Source organism: Manis pentadactyla, chromosome 8 (genome assembly GCF_030020395.1).
Source record: "Manis pentadactyla isolate mManPen7 chromosome 8, mManPen7.hap1, whole genome shotgun sequence".
NCBI lineage: Eukaryota > Metazoa > Chordata > Mammalia > Pholidota > Manidae > Manis > Manis pentadactyla.
Window position 1 is genome coordinate 124,454,136 of NC_080026.1, and position 19,186 is coordinate 124,473,321.

Consider the following 19,186-nt stretch of genomic DNA (forward strand, 5'->3'; position numbering starts at 1 on the left):
TACGTGTTAGGTGATAGGCAATAATTACCAACATGGCAACTGGTTTTACTAACTAAACATGAGGCTGGAGTGTGAGTGACAGGTTGTCCTTTAACCACCAGTAGAACCCATTTTGCACCTATTGTTCTTCCAGTGGGCCTTGCTCTGACTTCTGTGCACGCTGCGTGGCTCAGAGTTGGCCTCAGCAAGGATCTGGCCTCATAAACGTTTGTCAGTTCACCTATTTGGGCTTCTCTCAGCAGAGAGAGAAGTCTCTTATGCATCTAGGATGCCATAGTCCCCAGAACTCAATGAAACCTCCTAAGATGAGTCAAAGATGAATGATTCAGGAAGACAAATCACACAGCTGTTGTGTGTTAATGTGTGTTGTTTCTACTCTTGTCTAACTCCTTTTATAAAAACTTACTTCGTTGATGATCATGCTAATTTGGAGAAAGATGTATAGTTTCCATAATAAATTAAAAATAAGTCAAGAAATGGAATGGCAAAAGGGAGAAAGAAAAATTAATGCTCATGAAGTAATTACTGCATACCAGGCACTTTCACATGTCATCTTTTAATCCACACACTTATTTGAGACAGGCTCAGAGAGGTTAAGAAACTTGCTCAAGATCACACAGCAACTAAATGGCTTTGCCACTGGCTCTGATGCCAGCCCATGTTCTTGCCACCACAGCCTAGAGATAAGAAGCAAACGTGCTTAGAAAAGATGTCAATGTCAGACCATGTCTAGAAGTAGTATATTTTAGAGAGGTGCTCAGAGGTCTGCCTTCTCCAAAAGAGAAAAGGCTTTTGAAAATATCACAGCTACTCAGAATGCCAACAAGTCTAGACAGAAAGGGACACCCAAATCTCAAGATCCCTCTTCTCTTTCAAATTTTCTATTACATCAAAGGGAGGGGGGGAAACTTTCCAACATGCAAAACGTAAGCAGAATTTTATTCAAAATGTTTAATAAATCAAAGACGCACTTAGAACAAGAAGCATCACACAGCCCAGGTGATAGCTCCTTGTGAGGCTGAAGATCCAAGAGGAAGAACTTGTATTTCTGTAGAACTGATTAATGAGATGGGAGAGATCAGGAAAAAATACACTCTGCCATAAACAACCACCGAACAGAGGAAATTTAAAATGCAAGAGGGAAGATTGAAGCTGCACTGAAAGATTAAAGAAAGGAAAAGTCTACAAATGGGCAGATCAATTATTGTGCGAAGATCCTGCGGTGTTTAATTCATACGGGGCTGTGCCGCATTTGAAAGTTCCAAAGCTGAACAGCATTGACCGCCCTTCTATCTTTCCAAACCTGTAGATCACAGAAGCCAGAACCACCAACGAGTGACCAAAGACCAGGGTTCATTTTGGCAAGAGATTCCCAGTGTGTCTGTGGGCTTCCCCATTCTGTTTACCTAACTCCAACCTGTGCTCATCAGATCATAAGGTTTTTTAAAAACAAAAATTGACCTGTAATTGACCATAGGTTTAAAAAAAACCCTATTTTTCCTGCAAAACTGACTTCAGTAAATGAAAATCATGCCAAACGATCAGGGTTTCCTCCTTCCTTTGGCCAACAGAGAGCTTAGCTGTAAATTCGTAGCTTGGCTTAGTAACTGTGTAGAATTTATGGTTTCCATAATAGCGTTCTGGTTTGCTCCTTGATATTCATTACCCCAAATAAGCAGCTGTAATTGTCCTGTGCACCTGGATCAGCCTGGCTGTGTGCATGGCTCCAGTTAGCAATGCTTGGACCAAGAACAAACTAGGGATACTCGTCCAGAATCTGACCGAGTCGTTCCAGTGTCCTTCATTGAGTATTCGAGCTAGGGGATGAGGAATGAATTTCTAGTCAGTAGCTGGAGTGGGTGCTGTGGTGAGGACCCAGATCTCCTCTGCACAAGTGAGGCCCTCTTCCTCTCAAAAGGCTGTTGAAGGCTCTTAGCTGAGTACTACTCTGAGTCTCACCCTCAGCCAGGGTTGCCCTGCCTGAACTCAAGCTCTTTCCGGGGGGATAGCCCATAGCCTGTGACAGGTGGACCCCAGTACAAAAGCCCAGCTGCCTTGGGTCATGGCAGGACAACACTGAGGGCCATCTCAGCACCAGAAATATCCAGTGGATGGGTCTCGGTTGTGACTGCATCGCAGCCCAACTTCTCCCTCTGCTCAGCGTTGCTTCCCTCGTTCCCCCATGGGTGTTGATCCCAAGAACACTCCCCATTAAGCTTCCTGCCCACAAACCTCAACATCTCTGTTTCCCAGGAAACCCATCTGTTGCTGGAGGACAGGATTTCTTTACTAAATACTGGGCACACTGCCACCCCTAATAGTAAGTAATAGGGAGGATGATGAGAACATGGAAACTGGCCAGACAGTGGGCAATCTTCGCTTTTAGACAAGTTGTTTTCTTCAGTAAGTTCTTAGGTGGCTTGGAGTTCATGGTAAACTACTACCCCAGTACCGTGGAGTCCTTGCAGTAGAGCAGGAAGAGCTTGAAACCTAGCTCTCTCTCAAGCTGTGTGACCTTGAACAATTTATGTAACCTCTCTGAGCCTCAGTTTCTTCATCTGTAAAAGGGGTCGAATCACATTGCAGGGTATTTATAAAGACTACATGAGCTAAGGATTATAAAAGTAATGGGAACAGAGAAGCTGGTCTGTAACTGCTGGTTTCCTTTCACGAACCCAGGGGGGTGGGAGACTTCCTAGTGTCTTCCGGTAAGAGAATGAGATGTTCAGTACTAATGAGTTTACAGTGGCATGAGCATTCCGGGGTCTGAGTGAGGAAAGGTTACCCCCATGCCAAGTTAACAAGCATCTCCCCTGTTCCCTTCCCCCCTGAAGAGGGTTCCCCCCTGGAAGGCAGGGGCCTCTGGGAAGAACAGGAAGAGCAGTGACACTTCCCCGCAGGACGCCTTCTTTCCTCCAATTAGGGATGACTTTAAGTCATGTGACTCTGAGTGAGGGTCATCATGAGAAGGTAACACCACTGGTACCTGGTCTATCCTCTTTATTCCCTGCAGTACTATCTGCCACATAGTAGGTGCCCAACACATACTTCTGGAATTAATGACAAATGATCTTTAGCCCCCTCACCCCACAAAGAAGTTGAGGATTCTGGGATGGGGGCACAATTTCTGGGCAAGCCCTCTGAGGGCAGCCGGGTCCCCTGGGTCCAGGCCCCCTCCCGTGGTTTCTAGTGTGTCCCCATTGTTTTCTGGCGGCCCCTTCATGTCGGCAATGTTTTCATTGCACCTGCATTGTTTTCTCCTAGGACAGTGAACTGCAAACTTACAGCTTTCTTTTTGTAAATACTGCCTTACTGGGCCAAGGCCATGGCCACTGGCACAAGCATTATCTGTGGCTGCTTTCACAGTGTCAGGGTTGAGTAGTCACAACAGAAACTGGGTGGCCAGAAAAAAAACTAAAATTGTTATTATCTGGCCCTTTCTGAAATAGTTTGCTGACCCCCGTCCCAGCGAGAACAAGTAAGATAAAGAGTCCCCCAAGAAGGCAGTCTTCCTTCCCTGGTTGGAGACCAGACTCACTGAGCACAGGGCCCTTTCATCTCTGAGGGTCTGGGGGCCCAGCAAGCACCGTCCCACCAAAACACTTTACTGGTATCAAAGCCAGTGTGTTTTGCAAAGCCTCCCCTGGGCCAGCCATTGCACTAAGTGCCTTAACTTAATGCCTCACATACACTTGTCAGTAACACCATAATGCGGGCACTGTATTATCTCTATTTTACAGATGAGGAAACTGAGACCCAGAGAGAGTAAGTGATGGGCTCACAGCCGCTCTGCAGGGCTGTGGCTTTGAGTCTCAGCTGCTGATCTTAAGGCTGCTCCATGCTGCCCCCACCTCACCCCACAGCACTCGACCGACCGAAGGCCTAGCAGGAAGGAACTGCTGTTGCGTATAAGCGATGAGGACTACAAGTACATATGCAGCAGGCTGATTCAGGCCCAACCCGTGGTTGCGGTATAAAAACAGTCCCTAACCAGGTACCTCAAAGGCTGGGTCTCCAGCACGGGCATCATGAGGAAGTCTTTCCTTGGGTGGAAGAGTCAGTCCACAGAGAACAGGTGTCCCCGGGCCACCCCAGGCAGGACAGGAGCTGTCTGCAGCAGCATGTAACCCAACTCAGGAGAAAACGGCCCCACAGAATGGACTGACTTGGTACCATCTGAAACCCCACCAGGAGAGGGGCTAGCGGCTCTGTGTTTGAATTTTAAAACCAGAGATCCCAGGTAGGTTTGTTCCAACTCCCTGACAAAGACATTACATCATCAGCTAGTCCTGTTGTCCTAAATTAAAAGGATTAAGCATCATTTAGAGAACTCTCTCCATTAGGGCTACATGCAGAACCGTCCTCAACTTCACAATGTTGTGATGACCAAACTTCAGGGAAATAAGAGACAATATGTGGGAGGCCTGTGGTTGTCACACAAAGAGCCAAGCGGTTCACTTCTTGCCTGAGTTAGTGGGAAGATTATATGTCAGGGAAATTAATCTGGAGTAAAAAGGTGAACATCAAACTCACCCCGGGCACTTCCTGTTGACACAGGTAGAAAAGCTTCTGCTTTGTTTTCTGGGAATCTCTCCCACCGAGTCAGAAGCTCAGGAGCTGACACCAGGCTGTAGGGGAGAAAAGAGGTGCCTAAGTCACATGAGTGATGCACTTGCCTGAGAATTTCCATTTTTACTTTTGACTGTACAGAAGCTACGAAGTCTCCAGCAAACAGCAGATTCCTTGTGCATGCTGCCTCTTTGACCCTCACTCTGTGATCAGATAGCCATCAACATGTCCTCAGCACTGCACCAGTCACCCACTTAGCCACCATCACCAACATCATCACCTACCAGTCTATGGAAATCTCCCACTCCCGGGGAGTTCTGTTCCATTACCTTTTCTTCATTCATTTCACACTTAACACCAGCGAAGATTAGCTTGTTTGCATTTTCAATGCCCACCTGTCTCCCCTTCACAGAAAGCATGCTGCATGCTCCTTAAGAGGGAAGTTGGTGTCTGCCCCCTCCATGCCAGCATTGCCAACGTCTAGCTCACAGCAGACCATCGTATATTCAATGGATATGAATGTCGTATTCATGAATAAGTTGACATGTGTTTAAAATTTCACAACTACTTCAGTGTTTCACATCCATTTTTCTTTTCACATCGAGTTGGCTATGCTATCTTAGTTGTCCTGGTTATAAAGTATCCAGCTGTCACTTTAATAGAGTGGTTATTCTTTTAAGATATATTTATCGAGTACCTACCACATGCCAGACAAGTGTCAGACATTAATGCCTGGAATTCAATGGCGAGCAAACAGAATGCCTGCCCTCTGAGCTTTCAGCCTCGCAAAGCAATGGAGGAACAATTGTTAATGAAACAGCAATACAGGTGCACCGTTATGACCTTGATATATGCTATGAAGGAAAAGCACAGGCAGGCCTTCTGAGGAAGTAATGTCTGGGCCGAGATCTGAAAGGCGCATTAGCTAGGTGAGTTAACTAAGTGGACTTGCTAAAGTTAGGCAGAGAGTTAGGATTAGGGAAGGACTGAGGGAGGTCACAGAAGAACTTTCCAGAAAAAGGGACTAGTGTGAGCATATAGGGAACAGGTGAGTACTGACCAGGGATGAGATGGAGACAAATAAGTGGAGAAAAGAATCCAAAGTGGGAGTCACTTAGGAGGTAAAATGGCAGGATTTGGTTTGTCCTCCAAAGGCCATCTGGTGGCTGGGGCAGTGACTGGCCTTCCCTGGCGCTAGTACCTGTGGGGCCTGCCAGAGATAGCAACCCGGCTTCCAGAGGTGAAGCAGCCACCGAGCAGTGTGAGTGCGTGCGCTCAACAGGGACGGCAGATGGGAGAGCAGGAGGCCCAGGTGAGCACCTGCCTCAGTCGGTTGCAGGGTTTCAGACCTCGGATTTAGGACCCGGGAGGGAGGATTTCTGGAGCCACTGCATAGATTACTGTGGGCAATCAGGTGTTTATAAGAGCGCAAGACCACACCTACTAAAGAGATCAATTGCGTCCTTAAAGGCCCATGCTTAATAGATAACTCACTTTATATAGTCCTACCTGCAACCAGTAGAGCTAAATATGGTACATAGGAAACAACTGGGCCCAGATAGGAGCATCGTGGCTTGCCTTCCCCCTCTTGATCAAAGAAAGACTCCAATGAAAGGAAAAAATAAATAAAAAGTAAAAAACTTACATAATGAAATTTAAAAGAAAACTTTTGAAGCCAGTAAGCAACCATGGGCAATGCTTCAAAGGGCCCAAATCAATGTTCATCAATAGCAGTTGTGCATCCCTTATCTTTCATGAATATAAAGCATGATGTTATTAGGAGCCCATCCATGCCTTAATTCTGTCTGAGCTTGAATGAATCAGAGCTCTGTTAACATTGTCTGAACCAGCAATGGCCAGGGCCTGTGACAGGGGCCTCACCTGATCCAGCGCTCTCATCCTATGAGCGGGATGTTAGGTAAAGCAGCCCCCTGGGTGCACCCAGGGGCCGGGAGCTCTTTATCGCTGCCACTTTCTTTAGAGATTTTCTTCCCTGAAAAGAAACCACTCATGACTCAGCCCAGCTCCAAAGTTACCATTTGTTTAATCAAGATAGTTGGTTTGCAAAACATTAAACATTAAACAGTATTTGATGCCTAGTTAATAATTGGCATCCTCTTCATTTGTTCCTGAATCTTTGGAGACTGCTGTCCCCCCTACCCCCCAAAGGCATAGACAACAAAAGAAATTGTATTTAGAGCAAAACAAGAGTCCTTAAACGGCAAAGATGTTTGCCAGAATGTCTCTCCATGTTCCGCTGCTCATGGTTCTGGTGGGAAAGACAGCCATTGGGGTAAGTGTTCTTTTCACTCACAAGTATCTGTAGTCGAGAGACTCCAAGGTTACTAGTAGGAACAAACCAGCTAGGCCAAGAGTGATGAGAAGCTGTAGTTGTGAAGGGCTGGGGTTGCCAAGTTGCCTAGGTTCCACGCTAATGAGGGCCTGTAACATTGGCGGCTGTACAGCAGCCAAAGGACTTGAGCCCTCTTGGAGCAGTTTCCAGAAACAGCTTCCAATGAAGGGGACCGCGGTGAGAAAATCTGCTAAGACAATGGGTTGTGATCTGGCATGGATCTCAAGATCCCTTTGAGAGGACAGTGAAAGCCACAAATTCTCCCTTACGTGCTGACATGTAGACCCAGTTTTCCAGCCATTTCGGGCAACACTAGGGTAAGAATCGCTGTGATTTGTCCTGAAGGAGATTCCTGCTGGATGCAACTGATCTGTGCAACAGGTTTACTTAGATGGATTGGATTTGGGCAGCATATTTGTGAGTAATACTTTTTCCTCCTTTTTCAAAGGATCCTTTCAAAGGATGGGGCAGAGAGGGCAAGCAAGGGACCCAAGAGAGGCCATCATGATCAGGGAAAGGAAGTACCATCAGAGGGACTTGCATGGGGACACTAGGCATTGGAAGCGAGTGAGCTGTAGAGATGTCGGCTGCTGCCGTGTGCCACTGTGGTCCAAGAGTGGTCACTGGATCTCTGTGGGCACGTGAGGGGGACTTTCAACAGAAACAGAACCTCCTGGAATTCCATACAAGATATGGTTTGAGCCTGAGTGTGGGTTTAGGAGGCAGGGTTTGAATCTCGGTTTTGCCCCCTTCTAGCTGTGGAATGTTGGGCAAGTAACCTAACCTCTCTGAGCCTAAATTTCTTCTACTGCAAACCAAGTGATAATCTCACAGATGTGGGGAGGAGCAGAACTGATTAGACCAATTAAACAAAGTATTGCATGTGGCTTTCAATAAACTTTAGCTCTTTTCCCTCAAAATTTTCGGAATGAACATGACTTCTCTAAAAATCAGTACATGTGCCCCTTCATTGAAAAGGGGGTTTAAAGAACAGGAAGAGAATGAGAACTTAAGCAATAGTCATAACCTTCATATCTTGTTAAATACTTTTGCATTTTATTTCTCATTTTACTCCATTGAGCTTTCCTGTTGGAAGCAGATTAAATTCCAGGTTTTCTGATTAGATGCATTAAAAACAACAGCTTCTCCTCCTGTTTTGGTGAACTATTCTCAGAATCTACCTTAGCCACATATTAAGCTGCCAAGTGACTCACCTCTGCAAGCATTTTCTCTTCCAATGATGACTTGTATATGTGTGGCATAGCCGCAATTACAAATTATCAAGTCCCTACATCATTTGATTGCTCGTTGGCTGTCTGGGGCTGAGACACAGCAGAAATAACACAGTCTAGAGAAAGGCGGTGGAAATTATCAGTGGCCCATGAGGGGTCTACAGAAAGAACCAGTCAGAAGGAATTAGATCCTAAAGTTTGTGGGCAAGGAGGAGAGCTGATGCAGTCTGTTTGAAGTTCACAGAAAGATAATGGTCCCCCAAAATCCCTTTTTTTGCAAGCTCCAGTGAATTTGTAGGGTTAGCAATGAAATTATAAGTCAATAATGGATAAAAGAGAAAATATGAGAGAGAGCCTTCAGGCAATGAGCTTAGTCAATTCCACAGAGAGGATCTGGGGCTTTGGAATGTTTTCTTGCCCCAGATGTGTGCCAGACAGGTGGTCGGGAAGGCTGCTCGTGTTCCACAGGCTACTACACACACATCCAGGGGAGAGTGGCCGACTTGCTCAGATGCTTTGGAGGGTCCCGGGCATCATCAGGGAAAGGAGCCACATAGCCAGATAGCTAAAAATAATAACCAACTGCTACCATTTAATGAGAAATCTAGTGTGCCAGGCTCTGCTTTCAGTGGCTCAGTTCATCTCTGACAGGACCCTAGGAAGTATGTGCTGTTATTGCTCCCATTTTACAGATAAAGAACTAGATAAGTGGGCTCAAGTCATACATCTGGAAAGTGACAGAACTGAGTTCGGGACGATGGACTGGTGTCCACTGTCCAGAAAGCCTGTTGCCTGGCCCCTGGCTAAAGATGGGATTTCTTCAGCTCACAGAGCTTCAGGGCCATGCTCCTTCCTGTCGGAACAGGAGGCTCCTAGATCAGGGCTCTGTTTGCTGGTTGGAGTGTCATGGACTCAGGTACCTCTGGAACTTTCAAGAAAAGCAACAAATATGGTCACTACCCATTGGAAAGACGCCTGGATACTCCCATGAATTCAGAGCAAGCAGTCAACCTTATGATAACTTCTCTGTGGTTTCATCTTTAACTTAGATTTTATTGAGCCACACCTATGATCCAGAGAAGTATGGCTCAAATACTGTTGCAATGACCTCCAGGGATTCAATCACAGTGCCTCCCTGGTCTGGCCTTGATTTGGCTCTCAGTTTTGAACACTTATCCCCAGCACAGCCCCATACTGTTATCCCTGTTTTATGGATGAGAAACAAGCCCAGAGATGTTAAACTAATTTCCCAACCAGGATGGAGACCCAAGTCTGTCCGACTCCTTGCCCCTTGCAGGAGGTCTGCTCAGCTATATGAAGGGCATGCTCTCTCTCCAGAACTTAGAAATCTCTTCCTGCTCTGGTTCTTAGGATGATTTTGGAGGACACTGGCCTTGGCCATTAATACAATTTGACTTCTTCCAAAGTCAGAAGCCAGAGGAACAAGCTTGTCAGGCCTATCCTGCTTATCTTGGCCTATCCCCAGAGAGGAGAGAAAATACTGACTTCTCCTCTCCCGAGGGACCTTACAGTTAATATGCTTGTTTTCTTTCCCCCATCTCTGGGCTTTAGAGTTTAAACGCAAAAACTCTAGAACTCTAGAATCCTCCCAAGTAGAGAGCCTCGGAAATATTTGCATAAACCAGAGTTTGCAAAGTGACAGCTTGGGGTGCATTCTGCTCACAGCCCATGTTTTATTTGGTGGGTCGAAGTCCAGCCTGCAGAGTATTTCAATTCCTTGCAATTGCTTGGTAACATTTGAAAATCAGCACATTTCACAGAACAATATGGATACTCAGCTTTTCTTGAAAATCAGATACTCCAGTAACATGAGGTTCACATTCCTGCATAGTACCATGGAGGGGAGGGACTATTACTCCCATCATCGTAAGAATAAGCCCCCCCTAGGCCCCACAGGCCCCTCCACTTTCTACTGTTGACACCCTTTCTGCTTGATGGATGTACATTACCTGCCTGATTCTATCTTTGAGAGTGACAGACTAACAGAGAGAGTACAAGCTTGTGTGGTTGTTGTTCAGAAACACTACGGATATCAAAGTATTAGAGCCCATTTTGGATGGTCAACTAACTAGACTCAGCATCTGATTAATCCAAGCTTCTAATTCTGTATGGACCCCGAAACCAAACAAGGCCTGTGACAGAAGGATACAAGACACCCTTTTCAAAGCGGTGACACTCCAGAATGTCAGTCTCTTTCAGGCCTAAAGGAATATCCCTCCCTCTGGCTGTGACCCACACAGAGCCCTTTGGAAAAAAGAGGGACTGTATTTCACTGCGACTTACAGATTTTTTTAAAAACATGCATCGTAAGCACGAGTCCAGCTCATTAGCTTTGGCAGTATACACTGGTATTTAGGGAAATCGGGTCGCGGGAAATCGGGTCGCAGGAAATCACGTGTGTATATAGGCACAGATATAGTTATATTTTTAAATTCATTAAGGTTTCCTAAATGCAAAAGCAATTCTGCCGTCACAGAGAAACAGCATGGCAGAATATTTGGCAGCCAGGATTTTAAATAAAACATGCTTTTTCTTCATAATTAATATAACAAGGTTTCCTGGCTTAAAATTTGGCAAGCATCCCGGGAAAAATGGGGGAGGGCGGGTTGGTGTGACATGCCTGTGACCTGACAAACAAGCTCCAGGAGGAGTTTGTGCTGCGTGAGCTCTCCTCAGGCATTCCACGATTTATGAAAAAAAAATTATTCCAACTCACTGACAACGGTGGCTAATAATCCTAATGATAATCATAGCAGGAACCATTTATTAAGTTTATTACATCTTTAATCAGATATTATATCCTTTCTGTATTATCTTCTTCCAGCCTCCCACAACCCCATGAGGTATGAGGTAGGGACCACTGTCATCCTCATTTTATAGATAAGAAACTAAGCAATGGAGAAGGTTAAATGATCTGCCTAAGACGGCAGCCCCAGGGGGTTCCAAAGCTGAGACTGAAACCCGGGTCCGTCCGCTGCCAAGTCATGTTCAGGACTAGTGTGGTCGAGCTGGCCATGCTAGGCGCTACCCTAAAACAAATGGGACCTTTCAATGTGATACTGAGGGTATCAGAAGGGACAGTGGCCTCAGACTGCAGATAAAGTTCCTATTACTTGGAGGTTCCTTCAACAGTTCCCAAAGCTTTTCTTTTGCACCCCAGGAGGATCAAGTCTTGCCAAATATTAGTTCAGTGTTTCCAAAACTTTAGCTGTGAATAAATCCACCTTCAGCATTTTGCCAAAGCCCAAAGTGGTTTCTAAATACTTTTGTTAAACAGATTCACCTTTTTGCTATCTAAATATATTTATAAAGGAAACTGTCACTACTATAAATAGAAAAATCAAAGACAAAACAGTGTCATTGAATTCTAACTGGCTGCAGTTGTCACACTAAAGCCCAGAGCCTAAAGCCCTGCTGTCTTCTTGCTAGAAGGGGAGATTAGCAAGAGGGAGAGGAGAGAGACTTGCCAGCAGCACCCTGAGTCTTTCTTTGTAATGGCATTGGAAGAGTTGACAGTAATATTGAGAAGGAATGACTTTCTCACGCTGGTTTGATGTTATGTCATGCGCTGGCCAGGCAACACCCAAGTCAGCTGGGGTACCACCCGTGGTTCACGTTCCACACACAGAAGAAAACACAGAAGTGGAGACAGCTTCAGGGGTGCAGCTGGTTCCCATCAGCGGGAAGTTCCTCTTTTGAACCTCTGGGCTATTGCTGAGGCTGCTTGGCCAATATGGTGGGCCTCAGACTCATCCTGCGCTTTGCTTGTTCATTTGCCTTTTCAAAAGGCTTCCAGGTGCATTATCAGATCCAGAAATGAATGTTTGTTTTTTTTCAATCTCCCTATCTTGGATGACCTCACTCCTTAACCATCAACTTCCACCCCCAAGTCTGTTTAACCCAAGTCCCTAGGATGCTCCATTTATACTGATATTCCTCACCAAGTGCTTACCTGAAGGAACAGGAAGTCCTTAGCAAATGCCATGCTCCCCCTGAGCAGCCAAATCCCCTGGAATAAAACATCAGGTTGGGTAAGGGAATTCTTACTTATATAATTAGGGAAACTGAGGCACAGAGAGAGTCAACGACTTGCATGGGAGCAAAGATAGGTTCATGAGTCTCCTTGGCCAGGAGCTTCATGCCAAAGGGAGGTATAATCAAGGTGTGGCCAAAGGCAGAGCCCTTGCTGTTGCTGGGTGCTGTTGAAAGTCCGTGATCTGGGCCCACTCCAGGCCCAGCAAGCACAGCTGCTCCGAGTAGGGCCTGGGATCTGAATTTTTACCAAGCTCTCTGGTCAAAATGGCGATGCCCAGGCTCTACCAACGAACTCTTCTCTCTGCCCCTGCTCCATCTCTGCTTGCCACATGGAATTTCAGGCCAGCCCTCAGTTAACTACGCACAGGTCTGAGCTTTACAGCAGCAAAGCTGCCCAGGGTCCCTCTGAGCCAGACACCGATGATTGGCCCCAGGAGGTCTGTCCTCAAGTCCGTCCCCCAACCTACTCATGCCCTTATAGAAGTACTTCACCCCACTGGACCTCAGCTTCCTCCTCTGTACATGAAGGGTCTAGACCAGCTCCTCTCCACAATGCACCATGGCCGGTCACTGTGGTCCTGGGCTTTACCCAGGCTCTCAAGAAGGAAACCACCTACGTGGGCCACTGGCCAGTGTGTCTCCTTTGGCCTCTAAATTTCCCCTTTGGAGTCTTACCCCCTTGCCCTGAGCTTCAGATTAGAGCAAAGCCACAGTGAACCCGCCAGTCCTGAAACAGCACTGTGCGTCTTGTATGCTAAAGCAAGAAGGGAAGGGTTCCCTGTGATAACAAAGGATTGAGTGGCACCACTTTACACCTATTAGTCTGGGTGGGTGACTTTCTAAAAATGAAAAATAACAAGTGTTGGCAAAGATGTGGGAAGATCGGAACCCTCATGCATTATGGGAATGTACAAAGGTGCAGCCACTGTCAAAAAGAGCATGGCTGCTCCTCAGAAGGTTAAACAGAACTACCATATGACCCAGCAAAGTCCACTCCTAGGTATAACCCAAAAGAATGGAAAGCAGGGACCAGAATAGATATTTGTACATATTCTTCGTAGCATTATTCACAATAGCCAAAAGATATAAACAACCCAAGTGTCCATCAACAGATGAATGGATAAACAAAATGAGATATTCAATGAAATGCTATTCAGCCATAAAAGGAATGAAATTTTGATACATGCTATAGCATGCAGAGTGAAATAAATCCAGTCACAGAAGGACAAATATTGTATGATTCCACTTATAAAGAGGTACTTAGAATAAGCAAATTCATAGAAACAGAAAATAGAATAGCAGTTATTAGGAGCTGGACAGGGAGGAAGGAATCATTGTCTAATGAATATAGGGTTTATGTTGCAGATGATGAAAAAGTTTTAGGTAAAGATAGTGGTGATGGCTATACATCATTGTGAATGTACCTAATGTCACTGAATGGTATGCTTACAAATGGTTAAAATGAAAAACATTATGTTACATATATTTTACATATTTTTTTTTTAAAAAAAGGACCGAGTGGCTCTGTATGACTGTTCATCTTATGACATAGCTTGTTTGCAGTAGGAGCCAGAGTGGGAGGGGTATGGGGCAACACTTGAGCTAGTGACGGGGACACTGGCCACCTCTGTCTTCTGTCACTGCCACCGCTCAGCCTGACCTTGAGCTCTTTGTTCAGCAGGGAGGACTGGCCTGCTGAGCTGTGTACTCTTGCCCCTGCGTGCTTGTCCCTGAGTTACGCCCTCTTGTCCCAGCCCAGTAGCTGCAGCCTCGCTTGGCCATGGGGCTGAGTTCTCTCCTCTCCAGCTGCCCCAGCAGTAATGCAATCCTGCCTCGGTGGTCAGTAGACATCTGGTCTACCACCAGGTCATGGCAAAAAATCAAAGGAGGAAGGGATGGCTGGGATTAGAGTCCCATCGTTACCTACCAGGTAAAATATTTTTCTGTTGGTGATTCATTCTAAGCCAAGCTTCTGGCCCCGAAGGACAGTCAAGCCCCATATCTCATCCCTCCGCTCCCTCCCAATCCTCTGAGAACATTCTCCATCACCTAATTCCTGAAACTCATCAACACAGACTTTTTGCACTTTAGCCTCTGCCTTTTTGTTTTGTTTTCCAGAAGGTTTAGAATTCTGAAAGGTAGAGGAAGAACCTGAGTTAAAATAGTCACTAAATTAGAGATAGGACAAAATAGATTAGACCTCAATGCCTTCCACCCCAAAGATTACACTTTAAAAACTGCAATACTCAAGGCACCATATCCTCTCTACCCCTCCCCGTCTTCCTAACTAACCAGGCTTAGCCTAGATGACACTGCAACCACTCCTTGGTGACCGAGGGGAGTTCAGCATTGCTGAGAGCCTGCTCTTAGCTGGGGAAGGCCAGAGTCCCAAGTCACAGATCCACTGAGAAGCCTGAGTGTGGAGTAGGTGGACCAGCAATTGGACCTAGAGGGGTCTCTCTGAATCTACTGCAAAGCATCTCTCTTTCCATGTGCAAGAAGCAACTATTTCCAGGACTCTAAGAGGAACTGGGGCAGTTGTGACCAGATGCTGCATTAGCCCTCTTGAGACTAGGAATGGATGTGGGAGAAGAGAGCGGTGGCTTGCATGCCTTTTGATTTGCGTGGTGATGTTTGTTGCGATGTGTTTGCCACAGTGAACTGACTGAGGCCCAAGCTGACTTTTGTGCCGTCCACAGCTGTCAGTGGGGCCCAGTGGCCCTCTCTGTGTCCTGCTGGCCTGGACTAGTCTGGGCAGGCCTTTCCTGAAGCTTTCCAAGAACAGGGGCCTGATCTCCTAACCTGGCTCAGTGCCTGCCTCTCTTACAGTTCGGTGCTCTTCCGGTTCCTTCTCCTCCACCCTTTGACTGCACTGCATGCCTGCCGTGGCCCCCCATCCCTCACTGCAGTGGGGAGCAAGGGCAAGAGCTCACCTGTGAGACTGGCTCCATTCTACGCTGGCCTCAGCCCTTCCCAGCTCATTTACTCGGAGCAACTTAACCTTTGCAAACCTGTTTTCTCACCTCTGAAATGGACCTAATTATAGTACCTCAATTACCAAGTATTGTGGGCAAAAAATGCATGTAAAATATTGAGCACAGTCCTTGACGCAGTGGCAGCTCTTAATGAATGTGCATTGAAGTCTCAGCTGTCTCTCCCTTCTCCTCCTCCTCCTCCTTTGGCTTCAGTGATCTTCCTCTTTGGATTTGCAAGTGTTAGGCCCGGAGTTCTATCATTTCCCTGTCTCTGTGGAAAAAGTGAATGAATAATGGAATGAAAGGAGGCAAATACTGTGCCTGTCCACCCACCCCACGTGCCCCACCACTATGCAGGGCAGTTTCCGGATCCAGATGAATGGCATAAGTAATTGGCTACTGGCCTGGCCTTTCTCAGATGGTTCCCCAGATACAAGCCTGGTGTTTGGGCTGCCAGTTTCCACATGTCACCACAGCTTTTCTGGGAGTAGACCCAGTGATTCACAGAATGAGTGGGCCTGCTTCGAGTCCTTGGGACCCCGGACATGCAGCCCAGGCTGCCCAGCGAGGCAGCATCTGCTCCCCTGAGAGCCAGTGGCATCTGAAGGCCCTCCGGCCCTGGAAGGCCCGCTCTTTTTGTCTGCTTTCCCTCCAGCCCCAGCTCCTGCTCCCGAGAAGGGCACGTCTGCCACCTGCTGGCTGTGGGCAGCGCAGCACCTGGTCACCCCTCAGGCTCCAGTTTTGGAGATCTGGGGCTCTGGCCCAGGCAGGTTTTGGAGGAGCTTTTCCTCCAAGTCCTCTCTCCTGTCCTGCCCACTTCTCAGGGCTGACGGTGGCCAGGCACAACCGGCGCTATTCAGCTCAAACGAGAGATGTCAGCAGCTGTCTCCCCAAGGCTGGGAGAATACAGGTGGAGTGACACAGGCCCTGCCCTCTGTCAAGCTCCATGGGAGGAAAATGAGGTGGGACAAAGGACCAGGACCAAGGTGGCTGGCTGCGAGGACAGTGAGATTGAAGGGGGGTAACGGTTTGTGCTGGGAGTCCTCTCATGCCCCTTGTGTGGCACTGCCGGGGCACTCAAGCCCAGAGGGGTCAACTTCAGACTCCCCCTGTTCAAGCCCCAGGCCCTGGAACACCTCTCAGACCTGAAATTACCCTTCCTCTGTGAGGGTCCCCACTATCAACCACCACCCCAAACAGAACACCCACCTCTTGTCTCATTCTCTGCAGAAACAGGGCTGGCGGGCCAGGCGGGAATTAAAGCTGCTCAGGCCAGACAGCAAAGGGTCTCCCTTCCTTGTTTGCATCCCTTTCCTCTCCCCAGCCTTTTATTTTGCAATTTGTCAACCCTCCAGAAAGATGGAAAGGATAATACACTGAATATTCTTCACCAGATAGATGCAACAACGAACATTTTGCCACATTTGCTTTCTTGCTCTCCCATGTGCGTCTCTACATATGTTGGCTTTGGTTTGAATTATTTGGCTGAATTATTTGCAGCTACACTGCAGACACCACCCTCAGTACTTCAGCATCATCTTCTAAGGATAAGGACATTTTCCTACAGTATCCCACCAACATTATTCTCAAGAAATACCACATTGAGACACTGATACTGTCTAAAATAAGTCTATATTCAAATTTCCTATTGTCCCAGTAATGTCCTTCATAGTTTTTTTTTTAAAAGCAAGGAGCATTTACTTGTCATATCTTTTGAGTCTCGTTTAATAAAGAGCAATCTTCCCATCTTCTCTGCCTTTTATGACACTTGCCTTATTTTAGAGTTTGACCTGCTAGTTTTGTAGAATGGCCACATTTGGCTCTGCTGTGCCCCTCATGAGAAGATTCAGGATAAGCATTTTTGTCGAGGATCCTGCTCCATGTGGTGCCCTCGGTTCATCGGGTCAGGATGCATTCTTGCGTTTTACCTTTCTTCCCTAATTTATCATCTGCCTACTTCCCCAGATGGTTAAGGAGGCCTTCAGTACAACAGAAAATTAAAACCTCTGCTGAGGGTGGAGGGAGAAAATATACTAGACTGCCCAGACGAATGTGGGTACCGGGAAGATAACCATGTTGGACGCAGCTTTTCAGCTGCCAAGATCCAAAGGGGAAAATGTTGGGTGATCGGACTCTTGTTTTAAAAATCAGTAAAGTGCCAGATAGGAAATAGTTGGGGCTATTCTGTCTCCATCCTGCCATTGTAACACAAAAGCAGCCTTGGACAATATGTAAGCAAATGGGTGTGGCTGTGTTCCAGTAAAAATGTATTTATACAACCAAAACTGTTGGTTTGACCCAAGGGCCTCAGGTTGCTGGCCCCTGACGTAAGTGAAAGAAAATATTTCAGCTGTTAAATGATGAAAAACTTTCTTTTTCTGGTAAGTATCACATTTTAAAAGGAACTGTTCATATCACTATTTATTCAGCAAAACCTTTTTGAGGAGTGCTATGTGTCAAGCACTGTGCCTGATAGGGGATAATACATCATTGGCAAAACAGACAAGATCCTTGCCTTTCTGGAGGGCAGAGTCTAACGTGAGGAACAGGTAACATGCCAATAAACAAATACAAAACTATGTGTTCTAGCAAGGATCATGGAGGAAACAGGTGCAGGGACAAGACAGTGAGGGGGGTGTCTGATAGGGCACCTAGGGAAGTTCTCCTTGAGAGGATGACATTTAAGTTGTGACAGTCATGGAGAAGAGCTTTCTGGCAGAAGGAACAGCATGTGCAAAGGCTCTGAGGTGGGGGGAGTGTGGTTAGTGTCATTTGTGAACCCAGGTGTGGATGGAGATTAGTAAGGGGCAGAGGGAGGGAAGGGTATGGGAGGAGGTTTGTAGGTCGTGGCATGTACTTATAGTTTATTCCAAGAACAATGAGAAGTCACTGGAGAGTTTTAAGCATCTGTCCATCCCCAGTCCCAAGGAGCTCTCACCTGAGACAATCCCTAGACTTGCGTGTGAATCTAAATTTTTATTACAGCTGTATGATCTCTGACCCTCAATGTTCTCATCTGGCTAATAGAAGCCTCCTCATAGGGCCATCCTAACCATTAAATGCAGCAATTAGAATCAGGCAGAGCTGAGGTGCTCAATATATGCTAATCACCATAAGTGACAAGACCCTCAATACCTGGGCAGCCACACTCCCGACAGGAACAGGTAAGTGTAAACTCCACGAGTCCATACGGAGAAAGGCAATGCTTCAGATGCACAGACAGCACAGCAAGAGGGGCCCTCTTCAAATAGTCCCCTCCTCCGACCTGGTCGCAGTGCAGCTGTCAGAAAGTGCCCAGAGCACCTGTGCCCTGGCTATGACCCTGGAAAAGGCCCCTCTGGGCTGCAGGAGCTTGGGAAGGTGTAGCAGGGGGCTGACTGCACCTGCCTCTGCTCTGTGTCCTTCTGTTTTTCAGTTCTCCCTGATGTCTTTGCGCGCAGACCTGGACCCAGGTGAGTGTGAGGGTCGCCCTGGGCTCTTTACCAACCTCAGGCTGGTTTTGAGGTGGAGGAAAGGGGGCCCATGCACGTAAATGCTGGAGCAGCCTCAAGGTTCAAATGGTTTGGAAGTGTCACAGACCCTTCTGAGAATTTTCCTAGAAAAGTGCACTCGGCATGTTTGTTCGTGCACCCACACAATGCCTTACAAAAGTTCAAGTGGCTTGTAGACACCCCTGGTGCCCAGTCTCAGGACCCCAAGGGAAAAAACACTGGCTCAGTTAAACACTTTCATTTTACAGAGGAGGAAACTGTGGCCCAGAGAGGGGAAGTAACCTGCCACAGGTCACAGAGCCCATTAGTGGCTGAGATGAGATGAAAAGGCCAAGGCAAAGCGAGGGCGTCCCTGGGCAGGGACTACCCCCAGGCAGGCAGCCAGTGCCACCCCGACTCCCTGCAGCCCACCTGGTGGGGCGCCAGCACCCGGTGCTGAGAGGATGGCAGCATGCAGGCTGACCCACTCCAGCGACGGCCACCCACCAGCACCCCACCGCTGCCCCCTGC

General features: G+C 47.0%; 1 protein-coding gene across 1 annotated transcript in view; it reads left to right on the forward strand.

Moving 5' to 3' along the window:
* Nucleotides 1-6,703: 6,703 nt before the first annotated feature.
* The window catches only part of HABP2 (hyaluronan binding protein 2), a 31,623-nt gene continuing 19,140 nt past the window's right edge, over nt 6,704-19,186 (forward strand). The window contains exons 1-2 of the mRNA XM_036898915.2: nt 6,704-6,862; nt 18,601-18,637. Coding sequence (XP_036754810.2) covers nt 6,797-6,862; nt 18,601-18,637 — 103 coding nt within the window. The 5' untranslated portion in view covers nt 6,704-6,796. The remainder of the gene's footprint in view (nt 6,863-18,600; nt 18,638-19,186) is intronic.